The sequence below is a fragment of the Cajanus cajan genome, chromosome 11, assembly GCF_000230855.2.
Source record: "Cajanus cajan strain Asha chromosome 11, NIPB_CcT2T_4, whole genome shotgun sequence".
NCBI lineage: Eukaryota > Viridiplantae > Streptophyta > Magnoliopsida > Fabales > Fabaceae > Cajanus > Cajanus cajan.
Genome location: NC_138527.1, coordinates 25,617,484 through 25,640,169, shown reverse-complemented (window position 1 = coordinate 25,640,169; position 22,686 = coordinate 25,617,484). Strand labels below are relative to the sequence as shown.

The window sequence follows — 22,686 nt, the reverse complement described above, 5'->3', positions numbered from 1 at the left end:
CCATATGCCTTAGTAAATTTGAAAGTCAAACTGCATGACATACGCTCCAAGATGCCGCCACGTACTCAGCCTCGCAAGTCGACAGAGTTACAATGGGTTGCTTCTTTGACAGCCAAGTAAAAGCCGTATTCCCGAGTAGAAATACATAACCCGAGGTACTCTTCCGATCATCAACATCTCCACACCAATCACTGTCCGAGTAACACACTAATCGGTAGTCGTCCGATTTTGAATAGAAAAGACCAAGTGATAGGCTTCCTCGAACATATCTCAGAATTCTCTTCAAGGCCTTCCAGTGTGTGTAACTCGGATCCTCCATAAATCTGCTCGTTATCCCAACACTCAACATTAAGTCGGGTCTCGTGCTTGTAAGGTACCTCAGATCTCCGACTAAGCTCCGATATCTCCCAGAATCAGCTCGATCTCCTCCATCAAACTTTGAAAGTTTTGTGCCTGGTTCCATTGGAGTAGAAACCGGATTGCAATCCTCCATTTTAAACTTCTTTAGGATTTCAAGTGCATACCTTTCTTGGGATATAAAATCCCTTCATCCGATTGCTTCACTTCTAGGCCAAGAAAATATTTCATCAAGCCTAAGTCAGTCATCTCGAACTCCTTTTCCATTATCTCCTTGAACTCCTTAATCAGCTTTGCATTGCTTCCAGTGAATATGAGGTCGTCTACATAGAGAGCAACTACCATCATATCCTTTCCTGATTTCTTTATGTACAAGGCATGCTCGTACGGACATTGCTCATATCCGTTTTTCTTAAAATACTCATCGATCCTTTCATTCCAAGCACGAGGAGCTTGCTTCAACCCGTAGAGGGCTTTTCTCAATCTCAGCACCTTCTTTTCTTCTCCTCTCTTCATGTACCCGAGTGGTTGCTCAACATACACCTCCTCCTTCAGCACTCCATTTAGAAAGGCTGACTTCACATCCATCTGTAGAATTTTCCATTGTCTCTGAGCAGCTAACGAGATCAGAAGTCGGATTGACTCCATTCTCGTGACAGGAGCAAAAACCTCATCATAGTCAACTCCTTCCTTTTGTTTATAGCCCTTCACAACAAGCCGAGCTTTATAACGCTCAACTTCTCCCTCAGCATTCAACTTCTTTTTGTACACCCATTTTACTCCAATGGGCCGAGCTCCTTCAGGAAGGTTGGTCAATTCCCAAGTTTTATTACGTTCAATCGCTTCAAACTCCTCATCCATAGTTGTTCTCCACTTCTCATCTTGGACAGCTTTCTCAAAACTCAAGTCTTCAGAGTCGGCAAGAAGACATACAGCATGGACTTCACTTGTAGTGTCGTAAATTTCCCTCAGGCTTCTCATCCTTGGCTGTTGTAGCTCGGATTCTTCATCTGAGAGCTCGGTCGTAGTTATTGTTGAAGGTACAACAATGTCCGAGCTGGTTTCTTCTTCGGCCGAGTTACTCCAACACCATTGCTTTGTTTCCTCCACGTGAACATCTCGACTCACCACCACCTTTTTGTTATCAGGATCAAATAACTTGTATGCTTTGGATTTTTCATCATATCCAATAAATATATACTTCTTGCTTCGATCTTCTAACTTTGTCCTCTGCTGTCTTGGTACTTGCCCATAGGCCAAGCTACCGAACACCCTAAGATGAGAAACACTTGGCTTCATGCCACTCCAGATCTCCTGAGGCGTCTTCTCTCCTAGCTTTGCATGTGGACATCTATTTTGCACATAGACTGCACACTGCACTGCCTCTGCCCAAAACTTCTTCGGCATATTTTTCCCTTTCAACATAGATCGAACCATATCAAGAATAGTTCGGTTCTTCCGTTCCGCTACACCATTTTGCTGCGGAGAATATGGGGCAGTCAAGAAACGCTTAATCCCATGTTCCTCGCAGTATTTGTTGAACTCAACAGAAGTGAACTCGCCACCTCGGTCAGATCGGACTGCTTTGACAAATGTACTCATCTCTTTCTCCACCATCACTTTGAATTTCTTGAAGGTTTCAAATACTTCTAACTTTTCCTTCAAAAAATAAACCCATGTCTTTCTTGAGAAATCATCAATGAAAGAGACGAAATATTTCTTACCACTGAATGATTCTGGAGTTATCGGCCCACATAGATCGGTATGGATCAGTCCGAGTTGCTCCTTTGCTCGGTACTCAGAACTCCTTGGGAAAGAAGTCCTCGCGTGCTTCCCGATCACACATTCTTCACAGAACTTCTTTTCAAACTCCATTTTAGGCAGTCCAATCACCATCTCCTTTTTCACCAGCTCGGTCAACCCCCTAAAGTGAAGATGACCGAACCTCCGATGCCACTTCATGGCCTCATCCTCCAAATCAAGTTGCATGCATTCATCTCGAACTATTTTCAGTTCAAGTTTGTACATGCGATTTTTCTTCATCTCTACTTGAGCAATAAGCCTCCCGAGTTTATCCTTCAGTTGTAGTTCTCGGTCCTTCATCAGAACCGAGTACTCTTTCTCCATTAACTATCCCATGCTTAGTATGTTGCTTTTGAGATCGGGTACGTAGTATACATCTCTGATCTCTCCGATTTTCCCATTTCTCTGTTGATATCGGATCGTTCCTTGGCCTTTAACAGTTACTTTTGAAGCATCTCCGAAAGAAACAGATCCGAACTCCTCCTTTGAAAGCATTTTGAACAAGTGCTCGTCACCACACATGTGATTGCTTGCGCCGGTGTCCAAGTACCAAACAGAGTTATCAGTACAACTCGGTTTGATCTCGGAAGAACAGCTCGGTTTGATCTCGGTTTCTGGAATAGTTGTCACCAGCAACAATCCTTCATCTTCTTCCTCGGCAAGAAAATTTGTTGATTCCTCCTTTTTCTTCTCGGACCTACAATCTTTGGAAATATGACCCAGATTTCTACAATTGTAGCATTTTATCGAGTAACACTCCTTGGCCACATGTCCATACTTCCCACAGTTATAACATTCAATAATGTTATTTCTGTTTGATCGGCCACCCCAGGTCTGACCTCGGCCTCCCCGCGCTTGACCTCGGCCACCCTGAGTTTGACCTCGGCCACGCCAGTTCTGTTGGCCGACATACTCATTACCTCGTCCTCCTCTTCCTCGACCACCTAGGCCTCTACCTCTTCCTCGTCCTCTATTATTCTGAGCATAGAGCACCTTTTCCTCCTTTATTGTCGCCTTTGCCTGGAGAGCTTGTTCAAGGGATTCCCCCTTCTCCTTCTTATTCTTCTTTCTCTGCTCATACGCCTCCAGGGACCCAGTAAGCTCTTCGACAGTGAGCGTTGACAGATCCTTGGACTCTTCAATTGCACACACTATATTCTCAAAGTCATCTGTCAATGACCTTAAGATCTTCTCCACAACTCGGCTTGAGGGAAGATTCTCTCCATTCCTGTTTAGTTTGTTCGCCACAGTCTCCACCCGAGTAATGAACTCGGATACACCTTCTGACTCCTTCATCCTCATGTTTTCCAGTTCGCCCCTAAGGGTTTGAAGCCGAACTTGCTTCACGCGTTCATCTCCCTTTTTTGCTTTCTCGAGTATGTCCCATGCCTCTTTTGAAGATTTAGCATTAGCAATCTTCTCAAAACCCGACTCGTCAACAGCTCGGTACAGCAAATACAGTGCTGCCTTGTCCTTTGCCCGAGCAACCTTCAATGCATTCAGTTGGGCATTTGTATACCCCTCAGTGGTCACCGGTTCCTCGTACCCATTCTCAACCACATCCCAGTTGTCTTGGGAGCCGTGAAGGGCCTTCATCTGCAGCTTCCAGTTGTCGTAATTGACATCTTTAGTCAATTTGGGTAATGGAATGCCATTAGTTAAACCTGCCATCTCTCTTGAGTGTATACGCTCCACTCACATACCTCACAAGAATTTTTTTCTCTTCTCTCGGGCTGGGTACACCAGGTCGGCTCAGGTCGACTCAGGTCGGCTCACTCTCACCTCACGCACACAAGCTCTGATGCTAATTTGTTAATGATAAAAGGCATAAATTTGGGAGCAAAACAAACTCTCTATATTCACATTCATGTTGCAAATGAAATTACATTTATTTATAGTTGAAAGAAAAACACAACGTTTACATCTTTAAATGCCTCTCATAATTCACACCATTAATATTATTAAAACAAAATAAAACTCCTAATTTAAGTTTCATATCAGTAACTAGCCTTGATTAGTAACATGAACTTAGTATACACAATGTACATAATATTTTCTAAAATTTTATCTATTCCAACAGAAGTGGTGATGCCACAAAATTTTGACACGTATGATAGTCGAAAAGATTGTTACGAATGAAAGCAAGTCCATCAATTCAATCTGCATCAGCATTCCATTCTCAGCACAGAACCAGAAAGGGAATGAGAACTAAAATCAGTCACATCAGAACTGTGTGATATTAATTTGTCAGGTCCAGTTCATATATTCATTTCTCTATGGCTACTATTTCCTTCCCATACGCAAAGTGTAAAGCTGTAAACAGTGCACATCCAAATTCCCCCCAGAAGAAAAAGGACAGAGAGAAACCAATAGTCGCAAACTATACATGATTTTTTTAAATTTCACAAAGTTGATAACACTTGACAGAACAGTAACCTTGAATTCCCTTGCCATTGTTGAAATCAAACATTGCAATTCCATAATTGATCATAATCCCAGTAACGTTTTTGTTTGTTTGCATGCATAGCATAGCACCTAATGTGTTTTTGTTATATAGATTCGACAAAACATCATAAAGAAGTGCAGGGAAAAAATAGTACACTACCATCCTACTAGTACAAAACTTTGGTTTATCTTAAACCAAAGTGAAAATTCGTGTTTTAAATCATCGATTTGGATAACCCTTTACTGTTTCTTCTGAAATTCTACCCTCTCAAAGTCACCAAAATCTGTATAAAGAAGGAGGAAAACATGCATTACAAAGATATAGTAAAATCAAGTGAAATATCTAAGCCAAAAAGTTGAAATTGATCAAAATTAACGAAAAATAAAATAAAAATAAAAAAAACGCCGTTGCCGGGGATCGAACCCGGGTCGTCCGCGTGACAGGCGGAAATACTTACCACTATACTACAACGACTTCGTTGAAATAGTGTCTTTATAAAAACTATATATAATCAATTATAATGATATTTTTGTTGCAAAGTTGAAAACTCAAATCAATCAAATTGTTAACTAATAGAAGATAACTACGATTAGTTAACTTAACCACTTTAATATTTTATAATTAATAGCCTAATTAATCTTATACCGTATGATGGCTGACCTGACCGAATACCCGACCCCTCGAACACTTGGGCCGAATACCCGACCTTCCGAACACTTGGGTCGAATACCCGACCCCCCGAACACTTGGGCCGAAAACCCGACCACTAGAACACTTGGCCGAACGCCCTAACATACCGACCACTTGAGAATCGAACGAAGTATGTCGGTATGCTCGGCCAAAACCCTGTGCCTACTCCAAGACGATTACAAAGAGCTTAATTAACGTAATGCATTGGATTAGCCCCCTAATTTCCCGGGGTCCAATCCCTAATCACGGCCCAATAAAAAGTCCTATAAATAGGGTTCCAACGAGGTACGTAACTAACTTTCAACTAGCGCATTTATTATGCCGAGCACTTACTTGAGTGTTGGAGTGTCTTTGCAGGCACACCCCTCCTCACATCGGACTACCCAGATAAGAACGAGAAGACCGAGACCCAAGATCCGACCCGCTACAACAAAGATAATTGAAGTGTGTTTCCTAACACATGAACAAATCTGATACACTTAATTTTGGTGCATTAATTTTGTACACGTGTTCTTGACTTTCAAGTTCTTGCGGAGAGTTGATTCCTCTGATTGTAATCCAAACCCACATGCAGCATTTTTTTTTTTAAGAAAGTAAAAATAAAAATAAAATCATTTTTCAAACATGAAAAGTCATTAAATAGTACGAGATAAGATTCATATCCATGACAACAGAAAGTAAAGTTAACCATTATCTTTTGAAATCGAACAAAATTGTCTGAAATGTTTTTAATTCTTTTAAAAAGTAAACACCGAATATCATATGTGATTTTTTAATCCATTTTTTTTTATCCATAGTCATGTGTGATTGTGTATATTTTACTTAAATTCATACACTGTATTTGTTTCTTTCTCTTGTTAAATTTGAAGCTTTATTTTTATTATTTTTATATATTTTCTGATCCAAATAGAGAGACATAGAGCAGATAGTATGCCTTTTATTTTAGTTACATTTATTTTTCTTTATTGATATTGAAACAAATTTGAAAAATAAATAAAATGAAATGTAAAAAAAAAAATGTAAAGTACACACCAAAATGCTAAAGACTTTTTAACTCTCATATATAGCTGAATTATTTCAATTTAACATATTATTTGTCTTACTTTTTATCTGTAGTGTATGTTGTGTTAATGCAATGAGCTAAGGTTTAATTGCATTTTAGTCTCCTTATAATATTTAATTTATAATTTTGGTTTTTAAATTTTAAATTTTATAATTTTAATCTCTTAATCTTAATTTTATAAAATGTATAATATTTACTTCTTTATTGAATCTATCCAATTATAAAATTGTAATATTAATTATGACTTGTCATTAAGTAAATAATATAATAAAATATATAATAATGTTTATATTAAATTACACTCTTAGTTTTTACTGTTTTTTATTTTTATCATTTTCATCCCATTTAACATTCTTGTCAGACAACAATGAGAAATAAAAGTCAAATTTGACTTAAATATTATTAAAAAATAATTATCATGTCATCTAATCAATGCTAAATCATATAATCATTACAATTTTTAAAAATCAACAAATAAAGAACTAATTATTATAAATTTTATAAAATTAAAAAATTAAAATTACATAATAAAAAATTAAAGATAAATTATAAATAGAATATTATAGGAGATTAAAAATATAATTTAGCTTTTTTTAATGAGAAATTGAGTATCCTTCACATGAAACAATAATATTCAAGTCTAGTAGGTCACTATGTGTAACAAGTTCTATTTTTGAGTTTTAATATATTTGCATGCCCAATGCCCACACATGCGATGCTAGTTAAATTAAAATAATCTTGTGCAATTAATTTAAGCACTAGTGATGAATAGTATTTTATAATATTTATTTTTAGTATTTTATTTACTAATTGTCGGTGTTTGTTAAACTTCTCAAAATTTTGAATAATTGCATAAATAAATAAAGTGTTGAAACAAAGATAAATGTGATATAAAATCTTTTTGATACTTTTTTATAAATATTTTGAATGCAACAATTAATTTTGACATAATTATGAAATATATTGTCGGCTTACTTCACCAAACCAACATCTCATTCTTCAAAAGAAGTTTTAATCTAATTATAAGTTCAAAAATTATCATTGAACTAACAAACTCAAACCTTAATTTCTCACAAGTTAAACTTTAAATATTTTTGGCTATGTTATTAATTCACTACATAACTTAACTAAAAACACAACTATAAGAACAAAAGTTTATGAATGACTAATAACATTTACTCCATTCTTAAAGGTAGCTAGATACCATTAGCTTTACTACTTAAGTTCAAAGGTTCACGTGTATTTTTCAACTATGTACTTTAAACCCATAAAATTAAGTTAAAAAGACCAAACCATAATAAATATTAAGCAAAGAAGAGAGCCATCATACTAAATAATAACTATGATTAATAATTTAGAATGTACACATGAGAATGAGTTAAGTTACATCAAATCCTAGTAAGGGAGAAATTAATTACACTTAGACATGAAACATAGGCATGGCAACAGGGCGGGACGACGCCAGATTTTACGTTTCATGACTGTATCACAACCTGTTGGTATTGCGTCCCTTGTAGAAATTGAATCATGCAAATTCTATACCAAAAAATGTCTAGTTTTTTTTACATAAGACGATATATTAAGATATCTCACATTTATTAGGAATATGACCATGATAACCTTGTAATACTTGTGCAATGAACTTCCTTAATTTTTTGATTGATTTAGGTCCGGTCCAATTCTAATAGAAAGTAAAGCTTACTTTCAATGTTCAATATATTATTACCACATTTATCAACAAATGAAAGAGTAAATAATTGCGAGACCAAAGTTTTGTATTACATTTACATACAGATAAATATCCCTTTTTTATTTATTTATTATAAAGTAATTTTTAACTACTTCACAAAATTAAGAAAATGTTAAAATAAATTGATAGTCTTCAATTTACCAAAAACAAATTATAATAACTTTCTAAATTAGCCTTATTTAAAGATCCATAAATTTATTTATTTATCTCTCCATCTTAATTATCTTTCCAATAACTCATTACCTTTTTTTATGCTTATATAACTCATTAATTTTATTATATTATAAACAATTGATATTTACCGTTATCAGAAGAGTTGAAAAACGTATAGGAAAGAGTAGAGTAATGGGATATGATGTAATTAACGGATCAGAAAATTAAAAAGATATGACGAAATTAGAGATTAAGAATAGATTTGAAATTTTTTTTTAATACTTTATAAAATTTTTAAAGCAACTTATATAAAAGAACAACTAAAGTTTCTAAAACGTGCATGCCTTGTAAAAATAACTAATTTCGTGGAAGAGAGACCAGTTTACATCTTCTTAGGATTTTTAACTATCTAATTGTTGAATATTATTATAATGAGATAACCACCCATATATTGTCTAGCTAGTTAGATTGTTTATGTAAAATAATAATAATAATAATAAATTATTATTTTAAAATGTGTATATATTATTAATTTTAATGTATATCACTACAAGAAAAACACAAAATTTTGATAGAAAATTTCTCACGGATATGAATCCGTCGAAAATTTATATTTTTTGACAAAATTTTTTTGACGGATTTATATTTCTATCGGAAATTTCTGACAAAATTTTCCGTCAGAAATTTTTCATTGAAAATTTCCGACAGAAATATAAATCTGATGGAAAAATAAATCCATCGGAAATTTCTGACTATATTCCGTCAAAAATTTCTGACGGATTTATATTTCCGTCAGAAATTTTCGACGAAAATATAAATCTGTCGAAAATTTCTTATTTTTAATTCTTATTTTTAATTCTCATTTTTAATTTTTAATTTTTAATTTTATTTTTAATTTTTATTTTTAATTCTTATTTTCATTTTCTAAAATTGGAATTTTTATTTTTAATACTTATTTTTTTATGTAATTATTTTTAACTACTTTTTATTTTAAAAAAAAAAAGATAAATAATTATCTTAGGTGTCACCTACAAAAATTACGTACTATTATCGTATTGATATTTAATACCTCTAATTTTTTTTAGTTTTTTAAAATAAATATTATTTATCTACCTTAAAATAATCTAACTAGTGAATTTATATTTCAGAGGGATGAAAATCAAAGAAAATATTTTACTCATTTTACAAGTAAGAAACAATCTTTATAAATCTTACAAGGATGAAAAATAAAGAAAAAATTTACAAAGACCAAAATCAAAATCACCCATCTTATAGGGACTAAAATATATTTAAACCTTCTAAAATTAATATTTTTGATCTTAACAATTATTTTAAAAAAATAATATTTATTTTAAAATATTTATAAACTACTTAGAGATGTTAATATATTGTCTTTAAAATTATAGTAAACAAGTTCAAGTGTGAATATTTTCATATTTGTGTGTTTCATGGGTTTTCTATTAAATAATTAGTGCATATATTAGTTTATTTAGCATAAATAGTAGTTTTATATTTTAGAAGAAAAAAAAATTTTATTTTCTAGAAGTAATAAGCTTAAAATTACATACATATATATATATATATATATATATATATATATATATATATATATAATATAGGAGGTTATAATTATACCAATGTAACTTTTACTAAGTATTACGCCGCTCAATAACTTTATATTAAATGTGAATTTTGTAAATCTAACCGTTAAATTGAAAGTTCATATCACATTATATGTGTATATCAAATTTTGTTAAAATTGAACAACAACTGGAAGGTAATCAAATTGTTCATATTTTAGTGTATTTTGAAATGAATATATTACATCAATTTTGTTTTATAAAAATGAAGTATCAAATCATCTTGGATTAATATAAAATTTTGTATATATGATCTAAGAGATATGAAATTTCAATCTAACGGTTGGATTTACCAAATTCACATTTAATATAAAGTTATTGAGCGGTGTAATACTTAGTAAAATTTACACCGGTGTAATTATAACCCCCCTCATATATATATATATATATATATATATATATATATATATTAAATGTGACTTTTACTAAATATTACACCGTTCAATAACTTTATATTAAATATGAATTTTGTAAATCCAACCGTTAAATTAAAAATTCTTTACTCTTAAATCATATATACAAAATGTTATATTAATCGAAGATGATTTCTTATAAAATAAAATTAAATCTGTCAAAAAATTTATATTTTCGATGAGAAAAAATTTGTAGGAAAAGCTATATTATTGATAGAATATTTTAGACAAATTTATATTTATCGAAAATGTATGAACTGGTTTTAAATTTGATATGAAAATATTATGATATAATTAGATAAGATTTTAAGTTAGTATTTTATTAATAGTTGATAATTAAAAAATAAAACAAGGATAAATACATTTTTTGAATTTTATATGTTTGATTTAAGATAACTTACAAAATAACTCTTGGTAAAGTTATTCTGCTCAATAACTCATGGTGTGTGTTGAATTTCATCGATCCAATTAATTGTTAAATTAAAAGTTATTAAATTTTACTAATAATTAATATATAAAAAATTAATTAGCTTTGGAATAAATTATTTGCTAATTAACAATATAATTGAAACATTAATTATTTTAAATTATTTAACTAAAATCTTATAATTGACAATTTACTATATGATCTTAATATTTTTGTATAACTAATATCTGGTTTTAAATTTGATATGAGAATATTATGATATAATTAGATAAGATTTTAAGTTAGTATTTTATTAATGGTTGATAATTATAAAATAAAACAAGGATAAATACATTTTTTGAATTTTATATTTAAAATGTTAAAATTTAATTTATAAGTATGTAATAAATAAATATTTATAATTTTATAAATTATATTATCATTATAAATTATAAAATTAAATAATTTAAATTATAATTTTAAATAAAAATAAGTAGATGTTAATTATAAAAGTAAGTACATATAAATAACAAATAATTAAATATATTATTATTATTATTATTATTCGTAATATAAAATTATTATTACAAGTACGAGATTGTATATTTCTGACGGAATTTTCTGACAAAATTTTTTGTCGGAAATTTTCAACGGATTAAATTATTTCTAACATTTCCGACGGATTTAAATCCGTCGAAAAAAAAATCTATAAAAAATTTCCATTAGAAATCAACATTTTTCTTGTAGTGCATTAACTAAACATTAATTTTATAGATATAATTTTTATATTAAGTATTTCTTTACCCAACGTCAGATTATATATACATTCTGCAAAAAAAATTTAAAATATATTCGATGGTATAAAATTGTGTTTTCTTCCTCAATTTTTGGAGATCCCAAATACATTGATGAATTTTCAAACTTCCACCATTAAAATTAGTATATTTTAAAGTATTCCAAACATATGAAATATACGATTGAACACCCGAAATAGGAAGAGTATATATATATATATATATATATATATATATATATATATATATATATATATATATATATATATATATATATATATATATATATATATATATAGAGTAGGGGTAAGCATTAAATCGATACCCGAACCGAACATGAAAAACCCGATAAAAGATATTGCTTTTGGGTGGATTCGGGTGGGTCTTATGGGTAAATCAGGTTACAATTTTGATTTTATACGGGTTATATTGGATGGGTTCGGTTTTGAATTTTTAAATCTGCTAAAAACCGAACCCAACCGAAAATGAGATAAGTTTAAATTTTTATTATTTTTGTATATCTAAACAACAATGGTCCAAACTTAAAAGTATTTATTTCAAGTATAATATAGCCATTAATTTGTAACTTATTTTTTCCTTTTTCTCATAACTTAATATTTATTTTGTCTTCTCCTTCCTCATTCAACTTCTCAACACACTAGTCCATTTTTATTATCTTTTTACTTCTTTCTTTGTCTTTCTTTTCCATTTTCTTATCTCCATTTTGAGTACAACTTGTGCGACTGTGATTTCTTATGGGTTTTGTAATCTAACTTTAAATTTATTTTGCATGTAACAACTATGAATTTTCTTATCTTTTATTTTTGCTTCTTTAGTTTGTAAATGTTTTAACTACGAATCTATTTACACCATATATTGTCACCTTCATTCTATTTTTATACACTATTTTAAAAATACTTTTTTATCGTTTTAAGCTTTATCTTCATTAAGATAAATTAGTCTACAAAAAAATTCAAACCCAATTGTACCCACCCGCTCAAATCCGAATCCGTTTCAATCCGAACCGCCTCAAATCGAAAGCTCAATCGGTCGGATATGGGTCACATTTTTTTAAAGTCGATTTACAACGAGTTAGACATTTTTCACCCGAACCTGATCAAACCCACCCGTTGCTCACCCCTAACATATAGTACAAACACGAAAGAAGAAAGAGCTTTGCTATATATTGCGAATGATAAGTCGAATCAACATCCAAATAATTAAAATATTAATATTTTTAAATAAATGTATTATAAAATAATTATTTAATTTAACATTTTATTTTTTAAATCAATTTTTTATTAATTTGGATCAATTTTCGGAATAACTTTTCGGAGGATGAAACATTTTTTAAGGAAAAAACACCAACACTTTACATTAGAGTGATCATTTAATGATTAGAGTGATGGGGGCAGTGAATGGCTGCAATTTAAACACGTCTCATTACTGCAAACCAACATAAATAATAACCTTAATAATAGAATAATTTGTACAATAATGATATCATATATTATATTTTTCTTAGAACGAGAACAAAAGAGATGGGTCTTATTTCCTCCTTAGCCACTTCTTGATCCACCAACCTTGCATAATTCTTGAACAAACCGTCCAAGATCCTTTCTCCAAAGTGGTGTGAGATCATTGATTCTTGAATGGCTCTCACTGCCACTGAAATCTGTGTGCCATAGCTCTCACCACTCCCTTGCTCGTTCTTGTCCATCTCAAACATCTCTAGCCTCTCCAACTTCAACGACCCTTCTTTTCTCACCTCTTCCTCTATCTCTTCCCTTGATGGTGCATAGAAATGTACATCATATGAGTCCAACTTCTCCTGTTCTATTTCTCCCTACATCACCAAGAAAGAAAAAGAAGAAAAGGTGACAAAAGATTTCATGGTTATCCATATACCTTTTATGAGTACTTCGACAGAATTTGAAGCAGAAAAAAAAGAGAGTAAAGGTGCATTTATCTTTAATTTAAAGTGAACAAGTTTGTAATATATAAATAAATATACCTTTTTTTTTTTATTTTAAAGCTAAGCCCTTAATTGTATGATTCCAAAAAACATATATATTAGAGTTAATGTATATAATTTGATTCTTCAAGTTTTGATCTTAAAAAGTATATCTTTGTGTATATGGGTCAAAAGTATTAGTTTGTTGACAGATATATCTTATTATTAATTTTTTTAGTTTTTAAACTAGTTTATTCCTCAGGACTGATTTTATATAATTTTTTTAAAAGAAATAAAATAACACAAAGTATCACTTAGGAGACTGAACATAAACTTTAGTTTTATATATTCCTTGGACTAACTTTTTTCTTTAACATCAAAGTTTAGAAGAGAAAAGATAAACTGTTCTTCGACATGAGAGCTTATGATAAAATTAACTAACTGACAATTTGGGAATGCGAGTTCACCAATAAAAATCCAACCAAAATCGTTTCATTGACTTTAGTGTCAAGCTAGCTAGCTAAGCATTTATTACAAAACATAGCAATCAAGAAATTATTTAAGGATCTTGTCAAAAACCGCTGCTGAAGTTATCAAGGGTAACATTTCAGAACTTCCTTATATATAAATCATTTTTCACCTACAGATACTGTAGTTATGTTTTGGTAATTAAGAAGGAAGTCACACACACTTTGGATTTTATTTTGTCCTTGTATAGATAATGAATTTCATCTTGTCAGCTATAACATGAACAAAATAATAATGGCAATGATGATGGAGTGTTCCAGAACAAAATAATAACATGAATTTTGTCCTATTGATGTACGTACCTGTGAGACTAGAATAGCAAATGAACGGGAAAGAATCTCCCAGAAGAAAGAGTTGCCTCTGTCAACATGTTCTGGGCCCCTTCTCCCTAGAAATATCAGCACCATTCTTCCACCTACTACTAGTTCTTCTGACCTTGACCCAAGAAACAAGGAAAAATCTTCTTGGAATTGTTGATAGTATGCTTGAGACACCACTTCAGGGCTTGATTCACAAATGTAAACACACCCTTTGTTCAATGACCTCTTGTGCTCATCATAGATAGCTGGAGGAACCTGCATGACACAATCCACCAATAATTAAACCTATGTATGTTTCTGCATACAACACTTCAGCATTGTAAACACTCATTTGACAATTTTTCTTTTCTTTCAAGACAACTATCAGATAAAGTGTTGTAAATACTATTGGTGTTACTCTTTAATCAGAATCCTCTATTAGTATACTACTGAAGTGAAACTCCAATTTTTATAGAAGAACAATACTAACAACATCATAATATTGCATGTAAGTTTTATTTTATTTTTATTTTTATTTTTATTTTTATTTTTATTTTTATTTTTCTGTCACATCATATCACTTATCATATGATCGTTTGTCTTCAAAAAAAAAAAAACATTATTGTTATAGATATGGGTGAAATAAAACAGTGGAAGATGATGAGCATGTCTAGAAAGGGGAAAGTGTATTATTATACCCTTGAAAGCCAGTGTAGACTGTAGGAGGAGTGGACAAAGTGCAAGTAACTGTTTGGGAATAGTCTTCCATAAAATGAGCCAGGGTAGCCTCCCATGAAAATGGAAGGAAACCCATTTTTCCTGTCTTGCCTAAGCAGCTGGTGGAACTCTGGCAGGGCCTTGAAGATTGAATTGAAGTCATTTGTTGGAAGATCATTAAAGTAAACCCTGAATTCTGTGGAGTGGTGCATGATCTTGTGGCTTATGCCTTGGATGGCCTGAAAGATGTCTTTGATGATTGATAGGGTGTTTGGCCCAGAGGAACATCCCAAATCAGCAATGCCTATGCTCTTGGGAGTGGTTGTAAGGTAAAGATCCTCAACTGTTTGTATGATTATGTGTTTCACCTTATCAGATGCCTTCTTCTGTTGGAATCAAAGGTAAGTATATTAATCACAGAGAATTCAATTGTAGATTGAGATGAAAGAAGAAAAAGAAAGAAAGAAAGAGAGAACCTGTAGTGAAGAATTCTTGGCATAGCTAGTTTTGCCAACTCCTCCAGTCATGTGGAAGGCTTTCTCAACATCCATTGTTTTTTCAATTGGATTCGGCCTTATTCCTAGTTTCTAGCTTGTTGAAGTTGTGGTCATCTTTTAAAGGGAGATTTCAATGATGTGGCCATCTACTTTTTCTTTTATTTCTTTTTAATTTTTGTTTAGCCCCGCTCTTCCAAAAAAATATGGCACATTACTAATCATGGGAGTTCAGAATTAATCACCTTTTAGAGTGTCACAAGTGACAATAATTGTTGCTGATGATGAGAAACAAGACTAACCAAACAATGTGGTGAAGGGAGGGTTAACCCAACTTACATTAAATCCTTGTGAAAGGAATTGGAATAAATTTTGAAGTCCAAAAGAAAAGGTGTCTGTGGTGTATATGGGAGAGTACTCAAAGTCATAGAGCAGGAGAGGAGTTGATGTATATGGTGATTGAACCACATCCCCTTTCCTAGCTTAAAAGGCTTAACGTATGGGGTGTTTTTGCTTTTCTTTGTTGACACTAATGATTCAAGCTGTCAAAAAGTTTGATGTTAGGCATCATTGAAGTGAAAGTCCTATAGTGGATATTCACTATTTTGTCCCCGAAAAAGTTTGATCATTTGGTTACAAGGGCTTGTGATTGAGTAGGGGATGGACCAACTTGTGTTGGTGCTAGTCACTGCCACTTTGTCTGGATCAACAACTTTGAGTCCATCAAATCAGTATAGCTTTAGATGGGTAATTAGATACAATTGGCTCTTGACACGTAGAGGCAGTTGTGGCAAAATGTGGTGCTTATGCTGCCATGGACATTCATTCCCACATGCACTGCTCAGACACATGAATTTTCAAACAGGACCATAATTTGTCCCACACCAGTGGAAGAACCATGAAATAAGGTACAGTTTTGGATGCACTCGTTACCAATTAAGCACTCTTGAAATGGGGGCAAGGGACGGGTGCATGTTGTTTAGATTAGACTTTTCTTGTTTTTTCCTCTCAGATCATATGTATCTTTTACCAAAAGTAATCTTATACAAACCGAAAAGAATCATATCAATATTATATATAAATATATCTATTAAATTAAGATATTTCCTAATTAGAAACTAATAACTAATTTTTAGATGGATTCCCATTTAGTTAAGGAATTGACATATTTCAATAAGTGTTTTTCATACACAAGAATAAGAGATCAGATCTTATAATCATATGTTTAAGAAATAAAGTTATTTATTAATCATGGAACACTTTATTTATTGCAACATTCTCGAGTTTGGATTTCCTTCATTTATTTATCATTTTCTTTTGAATCTACAAAGGAAATTAAATATCAATTATGAAAAATATGTCTTTTAGATACTTAACTTTAATAATGAACAAGAAATGGACACCTGAAATGGAGAGGATCCAAATTTCTCTGTAATACTCCATTTGTCTCATAATAAGTGTTGTCATAAGTCATCTATATAGATTAAAAAAATAATAAGTAGAAGAAGGAAATAATAACTTTATAAAATTAACCTTCTAATTAATTTTATCGTTAGAAATGATACAACATACTAACCATTTCCTAAATAATATTATTAGGGATATAAATAAAAAAAATATAATTAATATTATATTAAAAATTAGAATAATATTAATTTTATTTGATTGGAAATTTATTTAGGTTAGAGTGTGCGCAAATTGACGAAACCAACGGTGGTTGTGATTTGTGAAGTACAAAGTGGAAAAATTAATGTGTGCTCAACCGAAACAGAAAATTTACCCTTAAAAAGTGTTGAAGCGTGATTGGGTTGAAAACTTTGGGAATGAGAGGGCCCATCATTATTATTAACACCATGTTTGGTTTGGTCGACTTTGGACTCAAAGAATTAGTTAAGATACAAAAAAAAAATTGTTTTCTTTTTTCCCAAAAGAATATCTCACTTTTTGGTTATATAAGAGGATGAATAGAGATACAATAGGTCACGACCAGTTAGATAAGGTTTCCAATATACTTATTTTATAAAATTAAAATCAAATTTTAATTTATTATTTAGAGGAGGGTTCAAATGACACCGGTGTAACTTTTACTAAGTGTTACACCGCTTAATAACTTTATATTAAATATGAATTTTGAAAATCCAACCGTTAGATTGAAAATTCATATCTCTTAGATCATATATGTCAAATTTTGTTAAAATTGAACAACAACTTGAAGGTAATCAAAGTGTTCATATTTTAGTATATTTTGAAATGTATATATTACGTCAATTTTGTTTTATGAGAATGAAGTATTAAATCATTTTAGATTAATATAAAATTTGACATATATGATCTAAGAGATATGAATTTTCAATCCAACGGTTGGATTTTCAAAATTCACATTTAATATAAAGTTATTGAGCGGTGTAACACTTAGTAAAAGTTACACCGGTGTCGTTTGAACCCTTCTCATTATTTATCTTATATATATATATATATATATATATATATATATATATAAATTTGGCATGATTTTTTTTATTACAAAAAATATCTAATTTATTAATTTATTTAAAAGTTTATCTTATATTAAAAATTCAATAAATTTAATTTTAAATAAGTTAAAAATATCTATTTTTAAGTACGTAAGTTGTTGTTATTTTTAAATTTTTATGTAATAAAAACAATTTACTCTATTATTATTAAAATTTAGATTTTAAAGAAAAATAAAAACTAATGCAAAATAGAGAATTTATATATATATATATATATATATATATTCATATACTCAAGCATAAATTGTGATTAAAGAGATAATAATCTTAGTAAAAAAAATGATTTTCTAAAATTTTCATATATCTCAATTTAGAATAGTTTAAATAATCAATCATCATATAGATGAAAGAAAAGAACAAGCAAAAATAGAGATGCTAGAATTTTTATTTTTCATACATGTAAAATATTTAAGTGCAATAAAAATGTAAAATATATAAATATGATTTTATTGTATTACAACTTTATTTTTTTTAATTATATTATTAATAATGTAATATGTATATTATATTTTATTATATTATATAATTAAATAGATTTTTCTATTAAGTCTAACATGTTTTTTTTATAAAGTATAACTTTTTATTAAATAGATCAAGTTAAGTCAGATTTTAATTTTAGACACTCTAGTTTCAAGAAATTGATGAGGAGAAAAATAATTTTTTAATAATGATTAAAATGCTTTTATTTTAATATTTTCTATATTATTATAACAATCAACATTTTTGGAGGTGATTATTGATTTTAGTGATAGATATTGAAATAATACGAGTAATATATCAATATTTTGTGTTAAAACTTTATTATTATTATTATTATTATTATTCATTAAAATAAAAAAATCCAATATAATTATATTTTTCTTTTATTTAATGAAATACGTAAAGAATGAATATAAATTATTATTATTATTCTTGTTACAATAATTTCATTAACAATCCATGTATACAAATTAAACTCTCATTTTTTTCATTTTTTTTTCCAGCTTTTTTCCCTCCTTCTCGCACGGCCAAAGATAAGAGAGTTAAATCAGTAAAGAGCAAGTCTAATCAACCTTTACCCACACCCTTAAAGGTGTACCACTCTCATCACTTGCCCTCAAACTTATCAAATTTAGAATATCAATTCAATTAATTATCCTATTTAGAGTGTGAATGTACGTAATTTATTTATCCTAATATGAGGTTTAAAAATAAAAACTTTAAATTATGAAAGGATGAAAATTAAAGAAAATCTATAAAAAAAAATTAAAATTAAAATTCACTTATTTTATAACAATAAAAAATATCGATTTCAAATTTTTTAAAAGAAAAAAAAATCTTTAGAATTAAAATAAAAATTTATCCATTTTATAGAACGGATGACATATTTAACTAATTGCAAATTTTAATAAAATTCAATTGATCTAATCGAACTTTCATTTCATATTTCTTGTGACCCACTAGACCCATTTGTTGATGAAGATAACAGTGAGTAAGGTGCTGACCCCAAAACTTTCTGGAATTGTTGTGGGGTACTTGTATCAGTATCCAAATTAATGTATGAACTTGCAAAATAATGGTATGTGCAAAAAAGTGTATATTTTGTAATGTGGACAAAAATTTACTTATAAGCATATATATGGGTGAATTATAACCATACAAGAGGAGCATAAAACAATAGTATTAAGGATCTTATAATTTCAACCATAGAAAACATCGTATGATCTAACTAGTGATAGAAAATGGATGAGTAAATATTTCTCAAATTGGTAGAGCATAGAAGTTAGTCTTTAAGTTTTGGTTAAAGAATAATTTAGAAATTAGTAAGTTATGGTTAAGAATTGAGTTGCAATATTAATAGTGTGTGTGTACTTTTGATGAAGGTGCGCCTTATCCGAAAGAAGCTTTGTGGTGGTGTTGGGCAATGTTTGAGAGAAAGTTGGAGAAAAGTAATGGATGTGGCAGAATGAAGGGATAAGAGACGCAGGCGTGATTTATTAACAGATATGAGAAAAGATTGAGATTTATTGAGAGAAGAAAATGGAATTTCAGATATTGCAGACCCTTTCACAGCTGTTTTTCCTGTCAAATTCCATCACACGTGAGAATATTCCTTCCCTTGACCAAGGAAGTGTACAAGGTTTTTTGGTACACGTGAGAATTTTCCTATCATAATTTCATTCTCTAATTGTTTATTGTTTACCATTCATTATCTTAGCTCTTTGGATCCAAACTTGATGTTGGGAGGCCTTCCTCATACAACTTGGAAGAAGCTCTAATATTTTAAATTTAAATATATTTTAATTTTATATATTTAAATTATATATATAATGTCTGCATCAACTGAGAAATCATGAATATAATTATTACATTATGAAGCACATGATCATTATTATCTTCAAGAACATTAGAGACTCATGGAGGAAAATAATAGATATATAAATTAGTTTACTTATTTTAATTTATATCTATAATAAATAATTTAAATTATAATATAAATTATTTCTAATTACTGATAACTTCTTTTTAAATAATATTAAAATTTAATTTAAGGGTAGAAACAAAAGAGAGTAGATTAAAAAGGATCATATGTTAAGAATATCATAAATATAAATAATAATAAAAGCATATAATAATTTAATATGGTTGAGAGAGAAAATTTTGAATACTTATGGAAGTGATGTGTACAATGCACATCAATAAAAATTAATTACTAGCAAATTGGTGATGATTACATTACCTCATACGATTACATAGTAAAAAAAAAAATTTAATTATTTGTGATAACTTGTTATTAGATGATAGTGTAATATTTGTTTTTTACACTATCAATACATATATTTTTTATTCTTTATATTACCGCAATAATTAACTTAAAGAATTAATTATGTCAAGTTGAGATTCATTCGTTTGAGTTAAAATATTTGTTAACTTCCTACCCAACTTAAGCAAAAATATTACTAATGCATAATATATCACCACATGAAAAGCAAAATGATTAAAGAGGAGCAAAAGCAGAAATACAAAATGATGGCAAGTGAGACCCGTCACCGTTTCCCCCGTCTTTGCTTTCGTACCTTTTTCTATCTTTTCTCCATACATTGCATTTATCTTGTTTCTTGATCATGTCCTTTTGTCTTATCTCTAACAACTAGAGTTGTCAAAACGGGTTATCGGTCCGGCCTGGCCTAACCCATCACGAGTTGATTATTTGGTGAGCCAACCCAACCCGACTCATTTATTAGTAAGCTCAAAAAAATTGAACCCGGTTTGACCTACCACGGGTTGGTGGGTTAAACGGGTTGATTCACCTTTAAATTTTTTTTCTTCTTAATATACAACTAAAGTCCAAAAATTTAAACCTTAATTAAAAATTTGAGATTCTTAATTAAGACATCCATAAATGAATCATTCATCCCAAACATTAAATGATAATTTTAAATACAATCAAATCAAATCTAAATAATCTCAAATAGATAAATATAATCCAAAATCATCTTAAACTTCAAATATAATCCAAAATCATCTTAAACTTCAAATACAATCCAAAATCATAAAAATTATAAATCACAATCCAACATTAAATCATTATTGTCTCGTGTTGGGCTGCACTATGGCCCAATAATTATTGTATTTTTTTAAAAAAAAAATTAATTACGGGTTGGTGGGTCAGCCCGGCTCACCACGGGTTTAACCCGGGTGAGTCGGGTTGTTGTGAGTCGAGTTCAAATTTAATTCGTATTGAAATTTTCAAATTTTTTTCAACCCAACCCGACTCGAACCCGTGGTGGGTCGAGTTGACTCAGCGAGTCAAGCCCATTTTGACAGCTCTACTAACAACGCAACACCATGTTAAATGTTATACTTCACATAACTACAAGAATTAAGCATAAACCCCATGTATTTGGAAAACAAGATAAAGATATATATATATATATATATATATATATATATATATATATATATATATATATATATATATATATATACCTACGAAAGCATAGGATATAAAACTTGCATGATATCTTGATTGTAATATTTTATGATATTTTTCATTCATAAAATGCTAGAGAGAGAGGATATGACCATAACTACTACCCCACGAGCCAATGACATACACTCTACTTATCAATTTGAAGATCAACATGGGACTACCGGAAAATTTAGTCTTATGCTAAGAAATTTCTTTGAGAAAATATGTCCACAAAATAAAATTTCTTCACAATGTAATTCAACTACTAATTATACATAATGAGTGTTTCCTCCACTAATAAATCAAACGTGCAACACATATTAGTTTAGATTAGGATAATTGCCCCATGTTTAAGGCAATAAGACAAACATCAATAATGAGGAAACTATTATCTCCTAAACTTTCAAATTAAAAATATAATATATTCAACTAGATTAGCCTTGATCAATTTGCTTAAACTTTCACATAAATTTCTATGAACATTTTAAAACTCATGGTTCTTCGATTTTGGTCACTTTCAAACAACTTGTCATGATAATGTAAGGATTTGACCTCTACCATATATAGAGTCATGTGTACCACCCCAAATTTTAAAAAAGCAGTTTATATATATGGAATTTTCCTGCAAGAACACCTGACCAGTAGTTGAGAATCACATGAAGTATAGTACTGCTAACACTATTCATTTCAGCT

At 30.1% G+C, this 22,686-nt stretch overlaps 2 protein-coding genes, 1 non-coding gene and 1 pseudogene across 3 annotated transcripts; all 4 read right to left on the bottom strand.

Moving 5' to 3' along the window:
- Nucleotides 1-25: 25 nt before the first annotated feature.
- Nucleotides 26-493, bottom strand: LOC145953472 (secreted RxLR effector protein 161 pseudogene; annotated as a pseudogene).
- Nucleotides 494-2,487: 1,994 nt separating this feature from the next.
- On the bottom strand, nt 2,488-3,831 carry LOC145953471 (uncharacterized). Its single transcript, XM_083067431.1, has one exon. The coding sequence runs from the start codon at nt 3,829-3,831 to the stop codon at nt 2,488-2,490; it is 1,344 nt and encodes a 447-aa protein (XP_082923557.1).
- A 1,177-nt stretch (nt 3,832-5,008) lies between these two features.
- Nucleotides 5,009-5,080, bottom strand: TRNAD-GUC (transfer RNA aspartic acid (anticodon GUC)). Its single transcript has one exon. It is a non-coding gene; the product is annotated as a tRNA-Asp (tRNA).
- Nucleotides 5,081-12,958: 7,878 nt separating this feature from the next.
- Nucleotides 12,959-16,010, bottom strand: LOC109795856 (S-adenosyl-L-methionine-dependent methyltransferases superfamily protein). Its single transcript, XM_020355414.3, has 4 exons — nt 15,490-16,010; nt 14,995-15,399; nt 14,300-14,572; nt 12,959-13,361 (listed from the first exon to the last, which is right to left on the bottom strand). The coding sequence occupies exons 1-4, from the start codon at nt 15,562-15,564 to the stop codon at nt 13,026-13,028; spliced, it is 1,089 nt and encodes a 362-aa protein (XP_020211003.2). The 5' UTR covers nt 15,565-16,010; the 3' UTR covers nt 12,959-13,025.
- Between the last annotated feature and the right edge of the window lie 6,676 nt (nt 16,011-22,686).

Excerpts from the sequence above, each read along its gene's own strand:
- LOC145953471 (XM_083067431.1), bottom strand. The coding sequence starts at position 3,831 with ATGGCAGGTTTAACTAATGGCATTCCATTACCCAAATTGACTAAAGAT.
- LOC109795856 (XM_020355414.3), bottom strand. The coding sequence starts at position 15,564 with ATGGATGTTGAGAAAGCCTTCCACATGACTGGAGGAGTTGGCAAAACT. Across the intron at positions 15,400-15,489 it reads CCAAGAATTCTTCACTACAG|AAGAAGGCATCTGATAAGGT; the intron begins GTTCTCTCTTTC and ends TGATTCCAACAG. Across the intron at positions 13,362-14,299 it reads TTGCTATTCTAGTCTCACAG|GGAGAAATAGAACAGGAGAA; the intron begins GTACGTACATCA and ends TTGGTGATGTAG.